The 19,510-nt window shown below is 39.7% G+C and overlaps 1 protein-coding gene across 1 annotated transcript; it reads left to right on the forward strand.

Moving 5' to 3' along the window:
* Positions 1-4,820: 4,820 nt before the first annotated feature.
* LOC116196415 (kinesin-like protein KIN-12D) lies at positions 4,821-19,478 on the forward strand. Its single transcript, XM_031526118.1, has 39 exons — positions 4,821-5,148; positions 5,251-5,911; positions 6,128-6,283; positions 6,375-6,458; positions 6,980-7,099; positions 7,201-7,314; positions 7,404-7,496; positions 7,598-7,758; positions 7,858-7,932; positions 8,007-8,094; positions 8,175-8,233; positions 8,323-8,386; positions 8,466-8,531; positions 8,635-8,823; positions 9,081-9,185; positions 9,265-9,500; positions 9,588-9,657; positions 9,738-9,797; positions 9,909-9,953; positions 10,047-10,126; positions 10,544-10,625; positions 10,866-12,401; positions 12,479-12,934; positions 13,041-14,177; positions 14,468-15,571; positions 15,847-15,954; positions 16,064-16,185; positions 16,308-16,395; positions 16,476-16,550; positions 16,755-16,997; positions 17,229-17,327; positions 17,525-17,596; positions 17,682-17,734; positions 17,819-17,930; positions 18,132-18,242; positions 18,330-18,500; positions 18,597-18,662; positions 18,852-18,971; positions 19,109-19,478. The coding sequence occupies exons 2-39, from the start codon at positions 5,252-5,254 to the stop codon at positions 19,247-19,249; spliced, it is 8,421 nt and encodes a 2,806-aa protein (XP_031381978.1). The 5' UTR covers positions 4,821-5,148; position 5,251; the 3' UTR covers positions 19,250-19,478.
* Positions 19,479-19,510: the final 32 nt, after the last annotated feature.

A 19,510-nucleotide genomic window follows, 5' to 3' on the forward strand; every position in this document is an offset into this window, starting at 1 on the left:
ACTTTACCCAGTAAGGTTCATCAGTAAGTTTTATTTTGTTTTGCTTTAATCATTCACTTTTTCTAAAATTCATCAACTTGGTTATTCACATTATACTCCAATATCATTTTAGGCACTGATGCTTTCTTTATTCCACTTTGGCCATTATCACATGTAAAAATTTGTCAGTTGAACCTTAAACTTAACATCTTGAAATTTCTAGGCAAAGTATTCAATAATGGTTCAAAACTTATATTATGATTAGATACTTTTGAAGATTTCAAAATTTGAAAAATTGAAAATTACAAAGGAAGACGAAGAGAACGACGGTCAATGGCAGTCCAACACAGGCGTGGCTGCCTGGATATGTCTTTTCTCATAGTCTTCGAGATATATTGGAAATAAAACTGGTGAGGCCACTGGTAATCTCTATTGGGACATTGGTGGTTGGCATTGAACCATCATTGCTCGGATCTGCCATATTCTCTTTTCATTTGCAACGAGAGAAAAGGGGCATACCTTGGATGGAACCGGGTGTCAGTGGTCGTTGACTTGCCACCACCAGCGACTCAGGTGAGGTTGTTGGCGTTGGTCTCTTCGCATTTTTCTTTCTTCAATTTTAAGAAATTTTTGATTGTATGAATTTTAAAAAAGATCTACTAATAATGTATTAATTTTGGAAATAATTTTGGTATTAATTAAATGTTGCAAGCGATAACGACTAAATTGACACGTTTTTAGAAAAAGTTAACTGCCAAAATATTTGCAGACGAACTTCTCATCCTCTCAAGAGCCTTGGAAGTCGGGTCAAGAAGTCAACTTCTCAAAATCGAACCTCATTTTTTCAAAAAATGCTGCAGCGGACATGCACAGAAAAGCAAAATCCATCCTCAGCACGAGGAAACTAAAGGAAGACACCGAGTTCTTGGGCAACCCTCTCTTTCTCCAAAAGAAGGAAAATGAATTCTTTCAATTCATAATCGATAAGATCAAGGGCAACTTGGCCTCCTATAAAGCAAAAGCTCTCTATTGGGCCGAAAAAGCCACTATAATCAGCTCAATCATAAACAACACCCCGATCTATCCTATGTCACTCTTTCGACTTCCGAAATCCACCCTAAATAGTATTGATAGATTGACAAGACGTTTTTGGAGGGGAAGTAACAAAGAAACAGGTAGGTACTACACTCCAAAGAATTGGGACTCTATCTGTCAATCGAAGTCGTTTGGGGGGGAGGGGCTAGGATTTCGAAAAGCGGAGGACTCCAACAAAGCAATGCTCTCCAAGACTGCATGGGCTCTAATTGCAAACACAAATAGCCTTACCTTCCAAGCCCTAAAAGGAAAATACGGTAACTTTCTAAACTCTCGTCACCGAGCAACATCCACTGCCTCCCCAATTTGGAAGGGTCTCCAATGGTATAAGGACACAATCCAGGTAAGTACCTGTTTCTCTATAGGGAATGGCTCTTCCACTTTAGCTTGGTACGACCCTTGGATCCCAGGTATGGTCGATCTTAAACCCTCCCCTAGTTTAGACATCATTATGAAATTATGAGCTTAGGTGCGTGACTTACTTTTTCCATACAAATCGACTTGATCACAGCATAGTTGAGAACATACTCAAGATTCATTTGCCTCAAGAGGATTACGACAACTTAGCAGTTTGAACACCCACCTCCTTAGGGAAGTACTTTGTCAAATCTTTTTATGTGAAGGACCAACAACGCCACTTCCAAAGCAAAAATGGAGTTGTTTGGAAAGAAATTTAGAAGCTCAAAATCCATGACTGTTTCAAAATCCATTTATGGAGATTAGTCTCCCCTGGTTTAGTAAAGAATACGCACCGTGTCCCCTTTGTCAAACCAGCTCCGATTAAACAAGCCATATTTACGGAGATTGCATCTTTTATTGTGTTATTGGAAGAAATCACCTTGGGATTTGTCATTGAGCATTATCCCGAGCACTTCGATTAAAGATTTGATTAACTTCATTGCTTGCCCTCCTACTACTTTCATGGAAAGTCCAGCTGATAAGTTGTGTTTCTCTTTTTATGGGGCAGTAACTCTTTATCAACTGTGGAACTTTAGAAATGATGTCTTATTTTTCGGGAAAAGCTGCAAATCTTCATGAGCACATCAAAAAACTCAAGAGGAACTTCAGGGAGCATAACAACATCGGACGACCCATAGAACAACTCCCCATCCAGATAGCCACATCACTTCTTCAACTTGGAACACCACTAGACATCACGGGACCCGATTGGTGCACCGTCTCCTTAGACGCAACTTGGAACTGTTAGTGATATGTCCCAAAGTTCGGATGATTCCTTTAATGGCAATGAAGTTTATTCTATTATTAATATATTATCTATGTTTATTTGAATAGAGTTTTAAAGATATTTTGAATACTTCATTCTTAAAGAGTTAAGAATATGAGTGACGAAATAGTTCAATAAGAATATCCTTAAACTGTTTACGATTGTAAGAGACTTAACTAGGAATTATCTCTTTTGATAGATTATTATCTGTCTGTATACATTATTAGTATATAGATACTAATGAAGATGGAGTAGCGAGTATCATGCTATATGACAACCGTTGTTAGGACATACATGTGGGTGCTTATGTGATAAGTAGTTGAACGTGACACTTAGATAATATTCTCACGGTAGTTTACTAATGTCAATGAATATTATCTAGATTGTATTAATGCATATAGTCCTTTGACCTAATATGAAACGCTATCTCATATATGGGTAATTAGGATTTACTATTGCTAATATATTTGTGTTTAGCATGAGTATTCGGAAGGTGGTGGCCCTAGTTGATTATACTTAGAGGTATGTATCCGATCAAGAGGGGATTCACTAACTTGAGTAAACAGGGAAAATGTCCTAAGGATATAAGTTTTATTATGGATCGAGAATCCTCGGTCAGGGTAGATGGACTTGAATAGAAAAGAGTTTCTGTTTAAGTGCAACAAATCCAACAATGAAACCAGATGATCCATATGGTCGACTAAAGGGTTTGACATTTACCATGGCCCTGACTAGATTGGGATATTGTAGTGAAGGGACTCAATGCATGGTGTATATGGTCACAAGTTCATTAGAATGTTTTAATTATACATTCATTACTATTTGGATTGTCATGATATACTATTAAGCGTCACTCGTGAACTTTGGGAGCCAATGACATTCTTGAAATTATTCTTTTAGTTACAGAAAAGAGTTTATGATAATGTCAAACAAGTTGATATTATAATCACATTGCCACTTGGTGTGAACCTAGTTAGTCACACACATTGAGCGTGTTTAAGCCGAGAAAAGAATTAATTCTAATTAAGGAAGATAATTAGGAATTAATTATCGAATGGGACTTACAATATGGTTGCAAAGGTGCTAGCACATTCCGAAGCCGAGTCCAACATCAAGGTTAAATATAATTAAGGAAATAAGAGAGTTTCCTTATTTGGAAAGTTTATATAAATAGATTGTGTATAAGTGGAAACTTTGTGTTAAGAATTAGAATGATCCTTCTTTCTTACTTGAAGGGTAAGTCATTAGATGACTTAAAGTTCAAGACTAATTTGTGAGTAATTAATTAATATAGATTAATTAATATATTAATTAATTATTGCAATTAGATCCTTAGGATAAATCTATATATAGATATGGTGTCTTGTAATTAATTCTAGGCATGTTGTTTATTCTTAAGATCCGAAAAGTGAGAGAGAGTGAGAGAGAGAAAGAGAGGTTCGGCCGAGTATTATAGCTTAGCCGCGCCCTAGCTTCATCGATCGGAGGCTATCTCGGCCTTGGCTTGGTGAACCGATGTGAACCGCCTCTGCAACTCTGAGCACCACTAGATATCACGGGATCCGATTAGTGTATTGTCTCCTCAGACGCGGCTTGGAACAGTAACAATTCATGTCTTGTTGGAGTGCTACAGATTGATGCACGACATAATAGCCAAATCAATTTTCCGTGGTTTCAAATTTCAGCAGATTCCACATCTCTCCAAGCCGAGGCTCCGGCAGCACTCCTTGTTTTATCCATGGCTGTTGATAGAGGTTGGAGGAAGATTTGGCTCCATTATGATGCTATGCTACTAGTTGAAGCCATCTTACATCCCCTAGCTCGCCATGGGAGATTAGGAGTTTAGTTTCAAACATTATTAGTTTTCTTAGTATATGTTCAGACTGGTCTTGGTATCTGGATTCCGAGGTCGGAGAATTCCCTCGCCTGTGACTTGGGGCAGGATGGATCTTTGTCAAATTTTGGTGATCTTTGTACTTTTGAGAGATACCCGATCAATTATATAAGTTCAATTTAGTAATGCCATATCATATTACTCATCAAAAAAATAAAATATAAATGACCAAAATGATATTAAACAGATTCTTCGATGGCTACACACTTTTCGAACATGAATGGGTAAAGTGATGCAAACTAAAACATTAGTGACAAAGATGACATTGATGGATATGTTAATGGGCCAAGTGTATCTTTCCCGACGTGAAATATTGACTTCTATTAGATCAATCTATTTTCATGTGCCCTATCGCGTCGTGTGGGCTGCCAAGAAACAGAGAGGAGGGTGTAACTGCAAACATGCAAAAGTTCCGGGTCCGCAGCTCAAAGAGGAAAAGATCCTGTGTCGCCGTATATAGCCATAGCCGTTAGGGTGAGAAAAAGGAAAGGTAAAAAGCCCCGCAATTATATGCCCTCTCGCGCTTACCTTACTCTTTTTTTTTTTTTTCAAATTGGCCCTTTCAAATTCAAATTCCCGCAAGCGGTGATGTTCTCGAATCAATCTCCACCGTCCATTTTGAATTCCTCATCCCCATCTCAGCCGTCCATCCAATCCGACAGCCCGTCCCAAAGTCAAAAACAAGAACTCCCCCTTTCCCCTCACCTCTGTTCGAACTCCGAAGCTCACATTTTCAAATTCCTCAGCGATCTCTGTGGCTTCCGGACGATGGAACAGCACACGGAGAGACGTTCGTGATTCCCTTATGGCGATTTCGGTTTGTCTCTTCGACTCATCGTCCCCGGTTTTGTTTCGCTAGCTAGCTCAACCATTGCTCGTGGAGACGACGAAAGCAGCTGAAGATTCGGGGATTCGTTAGACCGTTAGGGATTCTCTTCTTCAATTCTTCTTCCAGGTACGGGTACTGCTCGACCACCTGCTTTTGCAGAGCTGAGAAGCTCGGTTTTGGTGTCGCGAAGTGTCATTAGTTGTTCTTGTTTCGGGGTTTTTTTCACAGGATGCTGAGGGATTTGAAGTTCTTGCGCCGGAATTCGGGCAAGAACGAGGAAATCGAGAACATACCCGTCAGCTCTAGAGCATCCTCCTTGGCTCAACCTAGCCTGGACTCATCTCGAGCTCCTTTGAATGCGATTCAGGAACCGGTTGTGACCAGCAGGCCGGAGCCGGAAAGCGGCGCCAAGAGCAAAGCTGATAGGACCCCGGTGAAGCCAAAGGGGCCTGCATTGCCTGCTCGGACGCCTGAGAAGTACAGTCTGGGTGTTTCAGCTCGGCACCGTTTTGGTTGGGCGAAAAATGAGCCAAGTGAGACGGGCGAGGATGCGAAGGGTGACCTAAGCAATTATTCTGTCTCAAGCCGAGGAGTCGCCGGGACACTCACAACTCCAAAGATAAATAGGACAGTGGGAAGAGCTTATTCTAACTACTCAGAGACTAATTCAACGCAAAGCACACCAAATAAGAGCGTGAGTAAGCCTCCTCCAAGTGCCATCTTCAAGAGTAAGATCGACGGGAATGGAGGTGGGAGGTGGGGGAACTTCTCTGCATTGTATAGAGGATGTCCGAGCTCTAATGGCCCTTCTACAATTGTTAATACAGTCGAAGTGCCTCACTTTGATCTTAAGGAGGACCCATCATTTTGGATGGACCACAATGTACAGGTAAGCTTGCTTTTTTGGTTCAACTTTTTGCCAATTTGCATGAACTGATTCTTGAAATCGATTATAATTTGTGAATTTGGTTCTGATAATTTGCAAGAATTAAGTTTCTAAGAAGAATCTTATTCGTTTGAAGTTGTTTCCAATGCAATTTCCTAGTGGATCAAAGTAGTGGTTTGAAATGAAAAATGCTAACATTGTGAAAAAAAAAATGTTCAGGTTCTTATTCGTGTCCGTCCCCTCAATAGCATGGAACGAAGCATGCATGGTTACAATAGGTGTTTGAAGCAAGAAAGTGCTCAGAGCATCACATGGATTGGGCAACCCGAGACCCGATTCACCTTCGATCATGTAGCCTGCGAAACTGTTGATCAGGTTAGAATAAGAAATACGATAACTTAAAAACATAAAAAAGAACATCTTGCAGAAATTTTCTTCGTTTTCGCTAAATAGTTGGCTATTGCAGGAAACTCTTTTTAGAATGGTTGGTCTCCCAATGGTGGAGAACTGCTTGTCTGGATACAACAGCTGCATGTTTGCTTATGGCCAGGTGATTTTCTTACCCTGATTAGTCATTCTTGAAGTGTTTCCGTGAAAAGTTTGTTTGTAGCTCAATATCCAATAGTAGGCCTAATTTGGACAGGTTTACTCGTTAATATAGTTTCTGTATATTTTACTGCAAAATTTCAATTATCAGCATCACTCGCATTCTGTCAGCTTCGGTGTCTAATCTGGAAAAGATACTATGGGTGCGTTTGGATTCAGAGTTAAAGTAACTTTGATTTTGATTTTAATTTTGATTGTGAAAAAGGACAAATGAGATGTGATTATAAATTTGACTTGGAAAACGTGTGTTTTTGTTGTGTAGTGTGTCGAGTTAAAGTTAAAGTTAAAATTTTTAACTTGGGAAATGTGTGTTTTTGTTGTGTAGTGTGTTGAGTTAAAGTTAAAATTTTTTGTTCCTAAATCTCTTGCCCAGGGCGAAGATTAGCTGAACTCATGATGAGTCTAGCTTTCTGTAGATCTGTGTTTCTAGTTCTCTGTATCTAATGACTGAGTTTTGTTTTGCAGACTGGAAGCGGAAAGACATTTACCATGCTTGGTGAGATTGAAGACCTAGAATTCAAGCCTAGCCCCAACCGTGGAATGACGCCGCGCATTTTCGAATTCTTGTTTGCTCGTATTCAAGCTGTAAGTTTGTTTTTTCTTCGTATTCATACCTTTATTTTTCTATAACTTCTGTCGATTCAAAGTGATATTAAATTAACTGTGACGTTTATTCTATATGGTAGGAAGAAGACAGTCGGAGCGATGAGAAGTTGAAGTATAATTGCAAGTGCTCTTTCTTAGAAATATATAACGAACAAGTTACGGATCTCCTCGATCCGTCATCCACAAATTTGCTTGTAAGTGCAATTGTTTAAAGTAACTAGTATCTTACAGTAGAAATTTTGAAAATACTTGAAACTATAATTTCTTCTCGATTCACTTTTAGCTGCGGGAGGATGTGAAGAAAGGTGTCTATGTGGAAAACCTCTCTGAGTTTGAAGTGCAAACTGTTGGGGATATTGTGAGGCTCCTTATTCAGGTTATTATCTACAACTATCTCTTATGTCTGACATTTGTGTCCCCTATCTTTCTCTTCCATATATTAGCCTATGCAATCTAACCGTCACTTATTGCATGCAGGGTTCTTCAAACAGAAGAGTAGCAGCCACAAACATGAACAGAGAAAGTAGTCGTTCCCACAGTGTGTTCACCTGTGTAATTGAGAGCAGATGGGAAAAGGATTCCACGACAAACCTGCGATTTGCTAGACTGAATCTAGTCGATCTTGCTGGATCTGAGAGGTAATATATTGTGCATAATCTTGCTGAATCTCGTGACTATGTCATGTAGTGTTTATATTATGTGGACTGCAATTCAGCTAATCATATTATATTTCGTAGGCAAAAAACTTCCGGTGCTGAAGGAGATCGGTTGAAAGAAGCTGCAAATATCAACAAATCTCTCTCAACTCTAGGGTACTTAAATCACTTGCATTAATTCATCAACACTTTATGTTCATTAAAGTAACACAAATTTTTCGATCATGTAGTCATGTCATAATGGTTCTAGTGGACGTTGCAAATGGGAAACCTAAACATGTTCCATACAGAGATTCAAGGCTAACCTTTCTGCTCCAGGTTAACCTCAACACCCTATCTTTTTTGCCGATATTGGTGTTTCGGCGATGATGTCTTCATCACTCTTCAATAATGTGCAGGATTCTCTTGGTGGAAACTCGAAAACTGTAATTGTTGCTAATGTCAGCCCTTCTATATGGTAGTTTCTCATACCACCGACCTTTAAGCTAGATGCAAGTTGCTCTAACTTCTATAATCACCACTCACTTCCCATGTCTATTCTTGCAGTGCCGCTGCTGAGACCTTAAACACTTTGAAGTTTGCTCAGAGAGCTAAGCTTATTCAGAATAATGTAATCACATTAATCTATGCATTTGCATTTTTTTTATCAATCATCACGTGTATAGCTGATGTTCTTTTTTTGGGTATAGGCTGTGGTGAATGAGGACTCAACAGGTGATGTAATTGCTTTGCAACGGCAGATTCGCCTGCTTCAGGTAAAGAAGGAAATTCTGCTATGTTTTGAGGAGATGTTTTTGCATAAAAGTTGCTAGACCAAGTACCTGAATTCAACACCATATACTATAAACTGTTGAACAGGAGGAGCTTGCAGCCCTTAAACGACAAAATGTCTCCAGATCTCTGTCATTTGGTTCAATAAGCATTGATGATGATATGGAATTAGAGGAAGAAGTTCCATTGGAAAACAAAGGTGAAGAGGGTTCACAAAGGGCAGAGGAATTGCTTGGATTTGAATCCAAAGGCGTTGTCAGAATGTCTACTAAACAGGTATACTAATATACAAATTTCTGTGATTGAAGCATTTCTTCTGACTCTTTTATAAATTCTATAAATGTTGGTTGATCATGCTGCAGATGTTTATAGACTTCTTCAAGAATCAAAATGAATAGTTTATTGATGGCTCAATGAGTTGAAAAATTCTTAACCCAGAACAAATACTGTAAAAGAGAATATCTCTAATCTCTTAATATTTCCGCACACGCATCATCTAACACTACATGTTGCTGCTGATGGTGTTGGATCAGTTAAAGTCTTTGGAGACAACACTTGCTGGTGCCTTGAGAAGGGAGCAAATGGCAGATATGTCGATTAAGCAACTGGAAGCTGAAATTGAGCAGCTGAACCGTTTGGTACCATTTTATTCCTTTACCTTATTCAGTTATTTCTCGGGAAAACTTTCCATTAATCTGACCTCTCACTGGCTTTCAGGTCCACCAAAGAGAGGAAGACACCAGGTGTACCAAAATGATGCTCAAGTTCAGGGAAGACAAGATTCAAAGAATGGAGTCACTTACGGCTGGCTCGATAAATTCTGAATCTTATCTGCGTGAAGAAAACAAAGCACTTGCTGAAGAGATTCAGTTGCTCCAGGCTAAAGTTGATAAGAACCCTGAAGTAACTCGCTTTGCCCTGGAGAACATTAGACTTTTAGACCAATTAAGAAGGTATAGTTTTGGCCATACAGCAAATACTCCAGCTATGTTATATTAAGATCTTAATAAAGTCCTTTTTTTTTTTTTCCGTTCTCTTAGATTTCAAGAATTCTATGAGGAAGGAGAGAGAGATATACTACTGCAAGAAGTGTCTAAACTGAGGGATCAGGTATATCCACCGAACCGAGAAAATAAATTTACTATATATATATATTTTTACTGATGTATAATTTGGTATTTGTATTTTAGTTACTTCAATTCATTGATGCGAATCCAGAACAGCATATTTATCTGAGTTTGCAGCCTCAGGTTTGGTTTTTGTTTGGCACCAGTTAGTTTAACTGCTGTTTATTTATTTATTTATTTATTTTACTTTGTTGTCACCCTTTTGGGCCTCTACCAATGTTTTGATTTTTGCAGGAAGCTGTGCATCTGAGCAAGGAAAATGGTTCTCTTCACTCAGAGGTCTGTTTTAATTAGATTAGATTCAGAATGCTAAATTCCTTTTTCTTTTTTCTTCATCTGTTATGGTAACTAGTTTTCTTTCATTAATTACAGTTGAAAAACACTCAAAATGAATTGGAGGAGTGCAGGAATAACCTTACATCTTGCTTACAGGAAAATGCTAAGCTCAGTAGGTAGGGCGTATTCTAAATTTTTCTCCCTCTCTTTTATTTTTCGAGTTCTTTCATGCTAAATTGACTGATTAGATTGCTTTTGCACTGGCCTTGGCAAAAATAAGTACTACAAGATTAGTTTCTAGTAAATAATTTTGGTCTTTCCAAGAATTTCTAAATATTCCAGTATAAGAAGAAGTAAGTAAACAGCAAGGTAAATGAGCTCATGTAATTTTTCGGCTTCCATGGAAGAAACAAGAGCCCCTACTCTGATTGTTAGAGTTTAAGCTTTAGGCTTTCCACTACATTTCAGCCCAAGAACAAATGGGAGCTATCATACAATGAAGTTCAGGAGTTTTTGAAACTTTTTCGTGGAAATTCCTCGTAGTATTCTCTGCTTTTCGCTGTCTTCTGATCTTTCTGCCTGACATTTTGCAGAGAAATACAGGATCTACGTTCTATGTTTGACAAACTGAATGCTCAGGAAAATGGTCTAGCTGGCAATTTTAAATCAACAAAGGTAATATTGATCAATGAACAACCATTTTATACTTAAACGGGAGGAGAGACATACAACAAATGTCAAAAAGAAAAAAAAAAAAAGAAACTGATTTTTGTTGATTTACAGCATGGCAACCAGAAAACATTGAGCTCTTATAAGCAATCAACATTTTCAGTTGAAGCAAACTTTTTAGTTTGACATTGTCCTTCTCATTGGTGTCTTCAATGTTAATAATGGGGTGATAATTTCCATTTTTAGGATTTCCCGGAAGAAATTGTTGAGTTACAGTTGGAGTTGGACATACTGAAGATTTTACTGCAAGAGGAGAGAGTATCCCGGGTTGAGTCAGAGGAAAGAGCGATCTGCTTGAGCAGAGATCTTGAGATGATGACAGAAAAGCTTTCATCAACAACAAAACTATTTGAAGAAGTGAATTCCGAACTGCACGAGGCGAAATCTGTTATTCAAGCTCTCGAGTCAGAACAAGTACTTTCAATCAACGAGTTGGAAGACTTGAAGAACAGCAACAATCAATATACCAAGCTTCTCAGCCTGAAGGAGGTTGAAATTGCTGCGTTAAAGAAGCAGATTTCTAGTAGTGTGATATTAAGGGATCAACCACCCAATGAGAAAGTGCAGAGTGATGAATCTCCACTGCGGTTTAGGCTTAACAGGATGCATCAGTCTCTTGAGAAGGCCAAGCAGCTGAACTTGTGGTACCAGAGTGATCTAGCATTTCAAGCTTCTAATGAGGAGGAAATGGACCAAGTCCGCGGACAGGTTGAGGCTGAGACTGCTGAGGTTATTGTCTGTATGCAGGAGGAGCTTGCGCTTCTTCAGCAGCAAATCCGTGATAGTGAGCTCAAAGAGATCGAGACCGAGAAGAAAACAATCTTCTTGGAGAATGAAAACAGACATCTGAGTGAATTGCTTGAGGAGAAAGAAATGGAACTGCAGAATTTATCAGAGGAATGGAAGCTTTTGACAACTGAGATTGAGGAAGTACTAGGTGATGGGCATGAATCACTTGTAGTTGCCTCCGACGAGCTTGACAATATAAACAGTTCCTTCCCCCAGAGAAGGTTTTTGATTTCTGAACACTTAGACCAGATGGTCAGAGCCATCTCAGAAAAGGAAGTTGTGATTGAAGAACTGAGCAGTTGCTTGGAGGAAGCAAACAGTAAGAGAAACAATTTGGAATCGATGTTGAAGTCTCTGAGAGGGGCAGCGCTAGTAATCACCGAAGCACACCAGCAGGAGTGCAGAGAAAAAGAGAAGGAGATTCGCTTGCTCAGTTCCCAATTGAATGGTAAGTCATATGAAGTTCAAAGGCTCAAAGAGAGACTGAAATTGGCTAAAGATAACATGAGAAACGCATCGACATGTGCAACTGCAGCTTTTGTAGTTGTGAGTAGACTATCGGAGGTAAATTTCAATCACCTTAGTGAGTTGAAGCAGAAGGATTCCGAACTGAGGGAGTCGGTCGAAATGGTCATGAAGAAGGATCTTCTTCTAGATGAACAGGCTTTTAAAATTGAAGAATTAGAGAAGCAGATCGAGTCTCTGAGACAGGCACTTTCAGGGGAGAAGCAGCATGTGAATGCAATGAAACAGAGGCTTGAAGATGTGGAGGAGGGCAACATTTTGCAGGCGAGACACATGTTGGAAAAGCTAAATAGTGGTACATGCACCCTGAGGTCTAGCATGAGCACTTTACTCGATGATGAAAAACATCCTGAAAGGACAAATGATAAGAAAACAGACACATTCTTCCATCTTGGGGAGGAAAGAGAGGTAAAATAACATTAATTTTCAATTTTCAGCCAAGAATGTGGGTTTTCTTAAATTTTATTTCTGATTCTTGTTTGCAGATAGAAACTGAAAATTGCCAGGAGAAGAGCACAGACTTGGGACTAGTTGAGGGCCCAAAGGCTGAAGATTGCGATCTTCCTTGCAAGGAGGGACAGCTTGGAGATTGGTATCAGTGTGAAGGAAATTCTGATTTTGGAGGAAGTTACCATGGAGAATACGGCAGAGATGCCACCATTTTGATGCTGAAAAGAGAAGTAGGGTCTGCGCTTGAAAGTCTGAAGCATATGCAAGTTGAAATGGCCAAACTGCAGATCGAAAAAGAAGAGAGACAGTTGTCTGAGAAGCAAGAAAGGGAGAATATGAATCATCTGGCTGGTCAAGTGCTCAGTTTACAGGAAGTGATGAATAGATTTGAAGATGAATCAAAACTCAAGATAGAAACTTTTTACAGTAAGGTTCAGACTTTTGAACTAATGATGTTGGACGTCGGCAATGACTGGTGCATGGTAAAAGAGGTAACATGCTAATGTATCTTTTACGTGTATTACTAGAGAATACTTCAATTTTTTTAGAAAATAATGTTGTTCCTCTCTATCTATTGACTGTATTTCAATATCACAGTTGCTCGAACAGGAGGTTGGTGATGCTGAGATGGCTGCAGCTGAGAAATCTGCAGAGGCTTCTTTCGACCTTGCTAAATTTACAGAGGCGCAAGACACTCTGAAAGAGGCAGATGTTCTGATCAATGGACTTACCATAGCAAACGAAACGATGAAGCTCGAGGTTGAGAGGCTCAAGAGAAGTGAAACATCACTCTTTAAAGAGAGGGATGCACTAACTGAAGAAATACATAACTTGCAATCCATCAACGGTAAGAGAGATCAGCAGCTTGCAAGCCTTGAAGAGCAAATTGGCTTGCACTTGATGGAGACAGGGAATCTGTTTGCAGAGGTGGAGGGAATTGTCGCAGAACTTGCGAAAACTTGCGAGGAGAAGTTTGTACTGCTAGCAGACGAATTTTGCCCTGTGAAGTCCAGTGTTTTTGACTCGGTGAAGTTAGTGAAATCATGGCTTGAGGAGATCTGGTCTGAAATTATTGTCCGAGACTGTGCCTTGTCAAGTCTTCATCTTTGCCACATGGGGATTCTATTGGAAACAGTGACCGGGCTGAATGCAGAGAACGGGTTACTTCAGCATGGTCTATGCCAGACAGATTCTCTCCTTTCAGATCTGAGGGAGCAAAATTCTCGGTCGAGGAGAGAGCTTGAAACATGTAGATTTCTAGAAGGAAAACTACTGGCTGATATCAAGAATGGGTTTGACCGTATCTCTAGGAAGGAGAAGGAAGCTGTGGATTTGAGTTGTAGGATCAATGGTTTTGAGAGAAAGATACTGGAATTACAGCTTCAGGAGGAGATGATGTTGCAGCGGTCTGATTCCATTGGATCGCAGCTGGCAGTTCTGATGAAGGAGCTGGACTTGAGCAACTTAAGTGCTGCAAAGCTGCTGAAGGAGGAAGAGGAGCTCCTGAATTCTGAGTTCGAAAAGTTCGAGTTACAATTGTGCTCAAAGGAGTTTGAGTCGGTTATCTTGACAAGGGAGATGGAAGAAATGGCTTTCCAAAAAGCCAAGTTAGTTGACAATCTTGAGAAATTATCTAGGGAAATGATTCTTTCAGGAATTGATGCTGAGTTGGAAGAACTGTTACTGATGGAGCATGATTCGGATAATTCTACTATGCAGAGAGCACTAGAAGAAAGGGAACGAGAGAGGCAAGACTTGTCAATGAAGCTGAATGAAAGCAGTTCAAAGATCTTGGAAATGGAGGGAGTCATCAGAAACCTTCAACAGGATGTTCAGTTGCTCAGTGAAGTTAATTCTTTGAACCATGCCTTGGAAGCAGAGGTTCGTGAAATTACAGGTACCAAACTGACACTAATGAGCCGCATACAATCACTTGAAGGTGAGAGGGAACAGCTCAGATATGAGTTGGGCAGGAGAGATGAAGAATTAAGCAACATAATCGGCTTAAGGGAGGAACACGAGTCACTGAAAAGGAGATGGCGGAAATGAAAAATGAAACCAGCGTAGTGCTTCGAGATCTGGCAGAGAAGAGATCGGAGTGTGAATCATCTCTAACCTCATTAGAGAGGTTAAATCGAGAAACTCTCCAGTTGAAAGACAAGATTGTTTTTCTGGAGACTAACATTTCTGGACTTAGCTCAGATTTGGAGGTGAAAAATGCTGAGTTAAAGGAATTAAGGGACTCGCAGTCTCTCCTGACAGAGGAGTTGAGTCAGAAAACCCGGAAGTTGGAGGCTAATGAAGAATTTAAGCAAGAATTTCTCTTCCAGTCAAACTTGAATACCAGAAATTGCACTCAATTGGTGAAGAACATCAATGCATCTCATAGCATTTTGTTTGATTTACTGGAGAGAAGAAGCTTCACTCTTGCAGACAAAATGTTTCAGCAGATATGTGAAGACAGGGAACTAGGTACCAAGTTCATGGGAGAGTTTATGTCCTTGGACAGCCATATTGAAGAACTGATGTCTGAAAACTCGGCCCTTAGAGCTGAACTGTCAAGGAAGGACTCCATTCTAGAAGGATTATCGTTTGATCTTAGATTGTTGCAAGAGTCCACTTCTATTTGCCAGGACCAGAAGGATGAGATGGAGAAGATGGTGGCTTCTGTGGAGGCTTTAGAAGATGAACTTGCGATGAAGTCTGATGAGCTTGATGCAGTTGAGGCTCATGCTGAAATGCTCAAGGCTCAGGTGCTGGAGAAATCAGATACAATCGCTTTACTTGAATTGGACCTCGTGAAAGAACGTGAGTCTGTGAGATATCTCTCTGAGGAGAATGTAGGGCTGAAAGCTTCTATTGAAGAGGCTTTGGCAGCGAAAATCTCATCTGAGGAGGAGTTGGCTGAACGAAGAAAATTGAATGAGAGTTTGGAGATGGAGGTATCAGATGTGACTGATACTGTTAACCAACTAAATGCTGCGGTTGAGTACTTGAAGACCGAGCTGAATGAGCTCGCTTTCGAGAGAGATCAGTTACAAGCCAAAGCTCTTGATTTGAAGGAGAAGCTTCAAAAGACACAGACTGTGGCAGAAAAATATGAGGCAGTTGCCATAGAAGCTCAAGAGGTACCTGATATAGCCTTTATTTGATTTACTGATGTCAATGTTTTGACTCGACTTCTTAAGATTTATATGATTTTCAGCTCCTGTTATATATTAACTAGGATGTGCATGTGCAAATTAGGGTAGTTAGAGGTGAAAATAAGCAGAGCAATAAGAATTGGAAATTTAAAGAATTTAGAAGCTAAAGCATTTCATCTTTTGTCATGTAAAGAACATTGTTCATGGTAAAAGCTTAAGGTTTTGTGAAGCATACTACCCAACTAATCCTACAATCTCAGATGGCTGAAGCAAGGGAGAGCTATGCTCAAGACAAGGAGGAGGAAGTTAAGCTGCTAGAATTGTCTGTAAGAGAGCTGGGATGCACAGTAGATGCATTGGAAAACAAGGTCAGCTTTGAGTTGTTACTTGGTTTTGTGGTTTTAACTTTCTCAGGTTAGAACCATTTGGTTGATTAATGTTCGCCCTAACATGTGCAATAAATCTTCTACTTCACAGGTTGACATTGTCAAAGGAGAAGCAGAACGACAACGTCTGTTGAGAGAAGAGCTAGAATCGGAGCTCCATTCTGTTAAAAATCAGATAGAAAAATTTAAGAATGCTGATGCTGATATGAAAATGTATGACAAATTCTTCTGGGCTTCTCTTTTGGCCGTTTACATGTTGCTTCCTTGTTAAAATTGCGTGATGTCACTTTGAATGCCCATTAATGATATATATGTATATATTTTATTATCTATAGGCATCTAGATGAGAAAAAGGCTGACCTTGAGAAAGCCCTTAAGCAAATACAGATTCTGGAGCGGGATATAGCCAAAAAGGAGTTGGAGGTATATTGTCCTTTTATCGAACTTCCTCATTTTATGTCCTGAGCACCAATAACGAATATTTCTTCTGTGAAAATTGATAGATTTCCAACTGTAGAAGTCATATCTCTGAGCTAAATTTGCATGCGGAAGCACAGGCCAGCGAGTACAAGCAAAAGGTAACTATAATAATGGCTTTAATTGCTCTATTTCATCTGTAATATTCAGTTATAGTTGAGTTTTGGGCCAGCCAATGGGGAAACTACTTAATACTCCATCTGAAAAACTGGACCTTTTGGTTTTAGATAGTTTTCTGTACACCTTTATCAGTGGTCCGTGTCAAATAGTTCAGGAAGGTTTAAATTCCATATTTTTGGATGCAGTTCAAGGCATTGGAAGCCATGGCAGAACAAGTAAGGGCTGAGGCTGCTTCCACCCAAGCCTCGAATTCTATCCCTCAGAAGTTGGAGAAAAATTCCTCCAGACCTCGGGGTTCAGGTTCACCTTTTAAGTGCATTGGACTGGGCTTGGCTCAGCAGATCAAGTCTGAGAAGGACGAGGATTTAATTTCTGCAAGGCTACGGATTGATGAGCTCGAATCTGCTGTTGCTAGTAAACAGAAAGAGGTAAGATGGGCATCAATACAACACCTTTCCAGGTCTTCTTTCATCGTGTAGGGCTTAAAAGGATTGACTTTTTAATGCGTTTTGAGACATGATATAGAAATCTATAACTATTTTTCCCGATCAAATCGCAGCCTAAGGTGTTTTCATGGAGGAAAGCACAATAGTGAAATTATTTAACTTTACGAGATTGTAGCAAATTCTAAGGTGCTTTCTTTAATGTTTTATTGTCAGATATTTACGCTGAACGCCAAACTGGCTGCTGCTGAGAGCATGACTCATGATGTAATTCGGGACTTACTCGGAGTCAAGTTGGATGTGACCTCTTATGTGGTAAGCTATGTAGTTACCTTGCAAGGTTAATTTTCAAACGCCTCATATCTTGGAACAACGGGAAAAGATGAATTTCACGTTTTCGGATGCCACACAGGGAGATGCAGGACAAGCAGCATTGTCAATTCGATTTGTCTGACGCACTCTGCATTTCACTGTCAATGCTAACATCATGATTTTTATCTCGTAATTTTCAGTCTCTGTTGCATACCCAGCAAGAGGAGAAAATATCGGGGAAGCCTGAGGGGAAAATTTCAGAACCTCAGCATGTAGGTCAAAAAAACTTGAGATTATATGCATTCCTTAGGTATTTTCTTTAGCTCTCGGGGTTTACGTCTTTTGATTCTCGAGCAGGAGGTGATTAGATTGAAGGAGCAGCTTAATGAATTTATCATGGAAAGACAAGGGTATGCTTATTTACTATCAGTTGAAAGCTTTGCATTCGGATATTGAGTTTTGATATTTCTAACTTTCTGTTCTAATCTTTCCAGATGGCTGGATGAGATGGATCGGAGGCAGGCCGAGCTGGTAGCAGCCCAGGTTGCCTTGGAAAGTCTTCGGCAGCGTGATCAGTTGCTCAAGACTGAAAACGATATGCTCAAGGTTGAAAATGGACCCTTCTTTTAGGAAAAAGAGTTAATACGGAAAAAAATTCTTTTTGATAGGCTAATAGAAAAAAGGTTCAATCAAATGACTTCAATTTTAAAAATGACACATATAGATTATTTGTGTCATACATATCTAGTACCATCTCCCTGCATTACCGAATGATTTCCATCTTTACAACTTTTACTTCTTGTGCAGGTGGAGAACTCGAATTATAAGAAAATGGTTATGGAGCTTGAAGAAGAAACATCGAGGCTCTCTGGTCAGCAAAACCTCCAGCAACGCATCCATCATCACGCTAAAATCAAGGCAAGTTTTTATCCCACGCCTTGGTTTTTCTATTCATCATTCAGTACCAAAGTCTAATTTAATTCAGGATCTCATGTGCTGCAACAGGAGGAAAACAACATGCTGAAAATTCAGAATGAAGAGCTGAGTAACAAACTGCGACGAGCTGAGTTTGTTCTATCACGTGTCAAGGAAGAGCTTGCTCGGTATCGTGCTTCTATTGGGAAGAACCCATATGTAAACCTTGACGAGGAACAGCTTCTGAATAACAAGCTTAAGGTAAGCGCAGCCTGTACATATGTATGTATGATTAGAGTTTGCCTGATCTTTTCTTTTGGGGCACTAATGGGCAAACTTTGGTGAATCTACTAATAGGAAACCGAGGAGGAAAGGGTGCAATTGGCACAGAAGTTATTGGGCTTGTGCACTAGCGTGTTGAAGGTATGGATGCATTTTTTTCCCCTGCAATTGATAATGGAATTTCATTTCTAGCTTTCTCCTGGTCTTCCTCGAATTTCCATAACAAAAGCTAGTTCTCACGTTTACTTCAAATAAGACCCTTTTGCTAAGGGTCGTTCAAGACAGTTTTCTCTTGTTACGGAGTTCCTTAAACTGGTTTGGTCTATTCAGGTGGCTGGATTCACAAGACCAGTCTCAAAAGTCAGCCCATCTATTGCTGAAGAGGCACTCGAACAGCTGAAGAAGAAGCTCGACTTGATGGCAAGTGAGCTGCATGACCTCAAGACTAAGGTAAACCTTTGATATTTTCTACAACAGTTCTGAACCCGACCAAACTATGAATTCCTCTTAAATATCTCAGAATAAGAGCAAGGAGTCGGTTTTTAAACCATCTGTTCTCTTTAAGACAAGAGGGACTTTTGTCGCAGAATAAAATGTACAGCGAGATGATTCGGTTGAGTGAGCTCATGCCTCAGCAACCATCACCAGTGGGGTTACGTGCAGATGAGAACTGCAGGACTCCAAGAAGGACATCCCACTCCTCATATCTATCATCTTTTGACCGGTAAATAGGGCGATATGTCTCAGTATTTTATCCGAGGCTGTTTCTTTATTCTGAATCTGTTGTTGAGGCGTATAGTAGGGAGATTGTGTTATACGTGCATATAAATTTGTCTGTAATTCCATCACATCACTTGTATATACGAGTTGGCAATTCTCATTACTTTTTGAATAATCTGTTGCTAAATCATTTTATTATTGAATCAATCGAAGAGTTTATTCATCCTTTACGGTCAATGAACTGCTTCAGCATAGACAGCCAAAGAGGC

This window comes from Punica granatum, chromosome 2, assembly GCF_007655135.1.
Source record: "Punica granatum isolate Tunisia-2019 chromosome 2, ASM765513v2, whole genome shotgun sequence".
Lineage (NCBI taxonomy): Eukaryota > Viridiplantae > Streptophyta > Magnoliopsida > Myrtales > Lythraceae > Punica > Punica granatum.

Excerpts from the sequence above, each read along its gene's own strand:
- LOC116196415 (XM_031526118.1), top strand. The coding sequence starts at position 5,252 with ATGCTGAGGGATTTGAAGTTCTTGCGCCGGAATTCGGGCAAGAACGAG. Across the intron at positions 8,234-8,322 it reads AATGTCAGCCCTTCTATATG|TGCCGCTGCTGAGACCTTAA; the intron begins GTAGTTTCTCAT and ends CTATTCTTGCAG. Across the intron at positions 9,954-10,046 it reads ATGGTTCTCTTCACTCAGAG|TTGAAAAACACTCAAAATGA; the intron begins GTCTGTTTTAAT and ends CATTAATTACAG.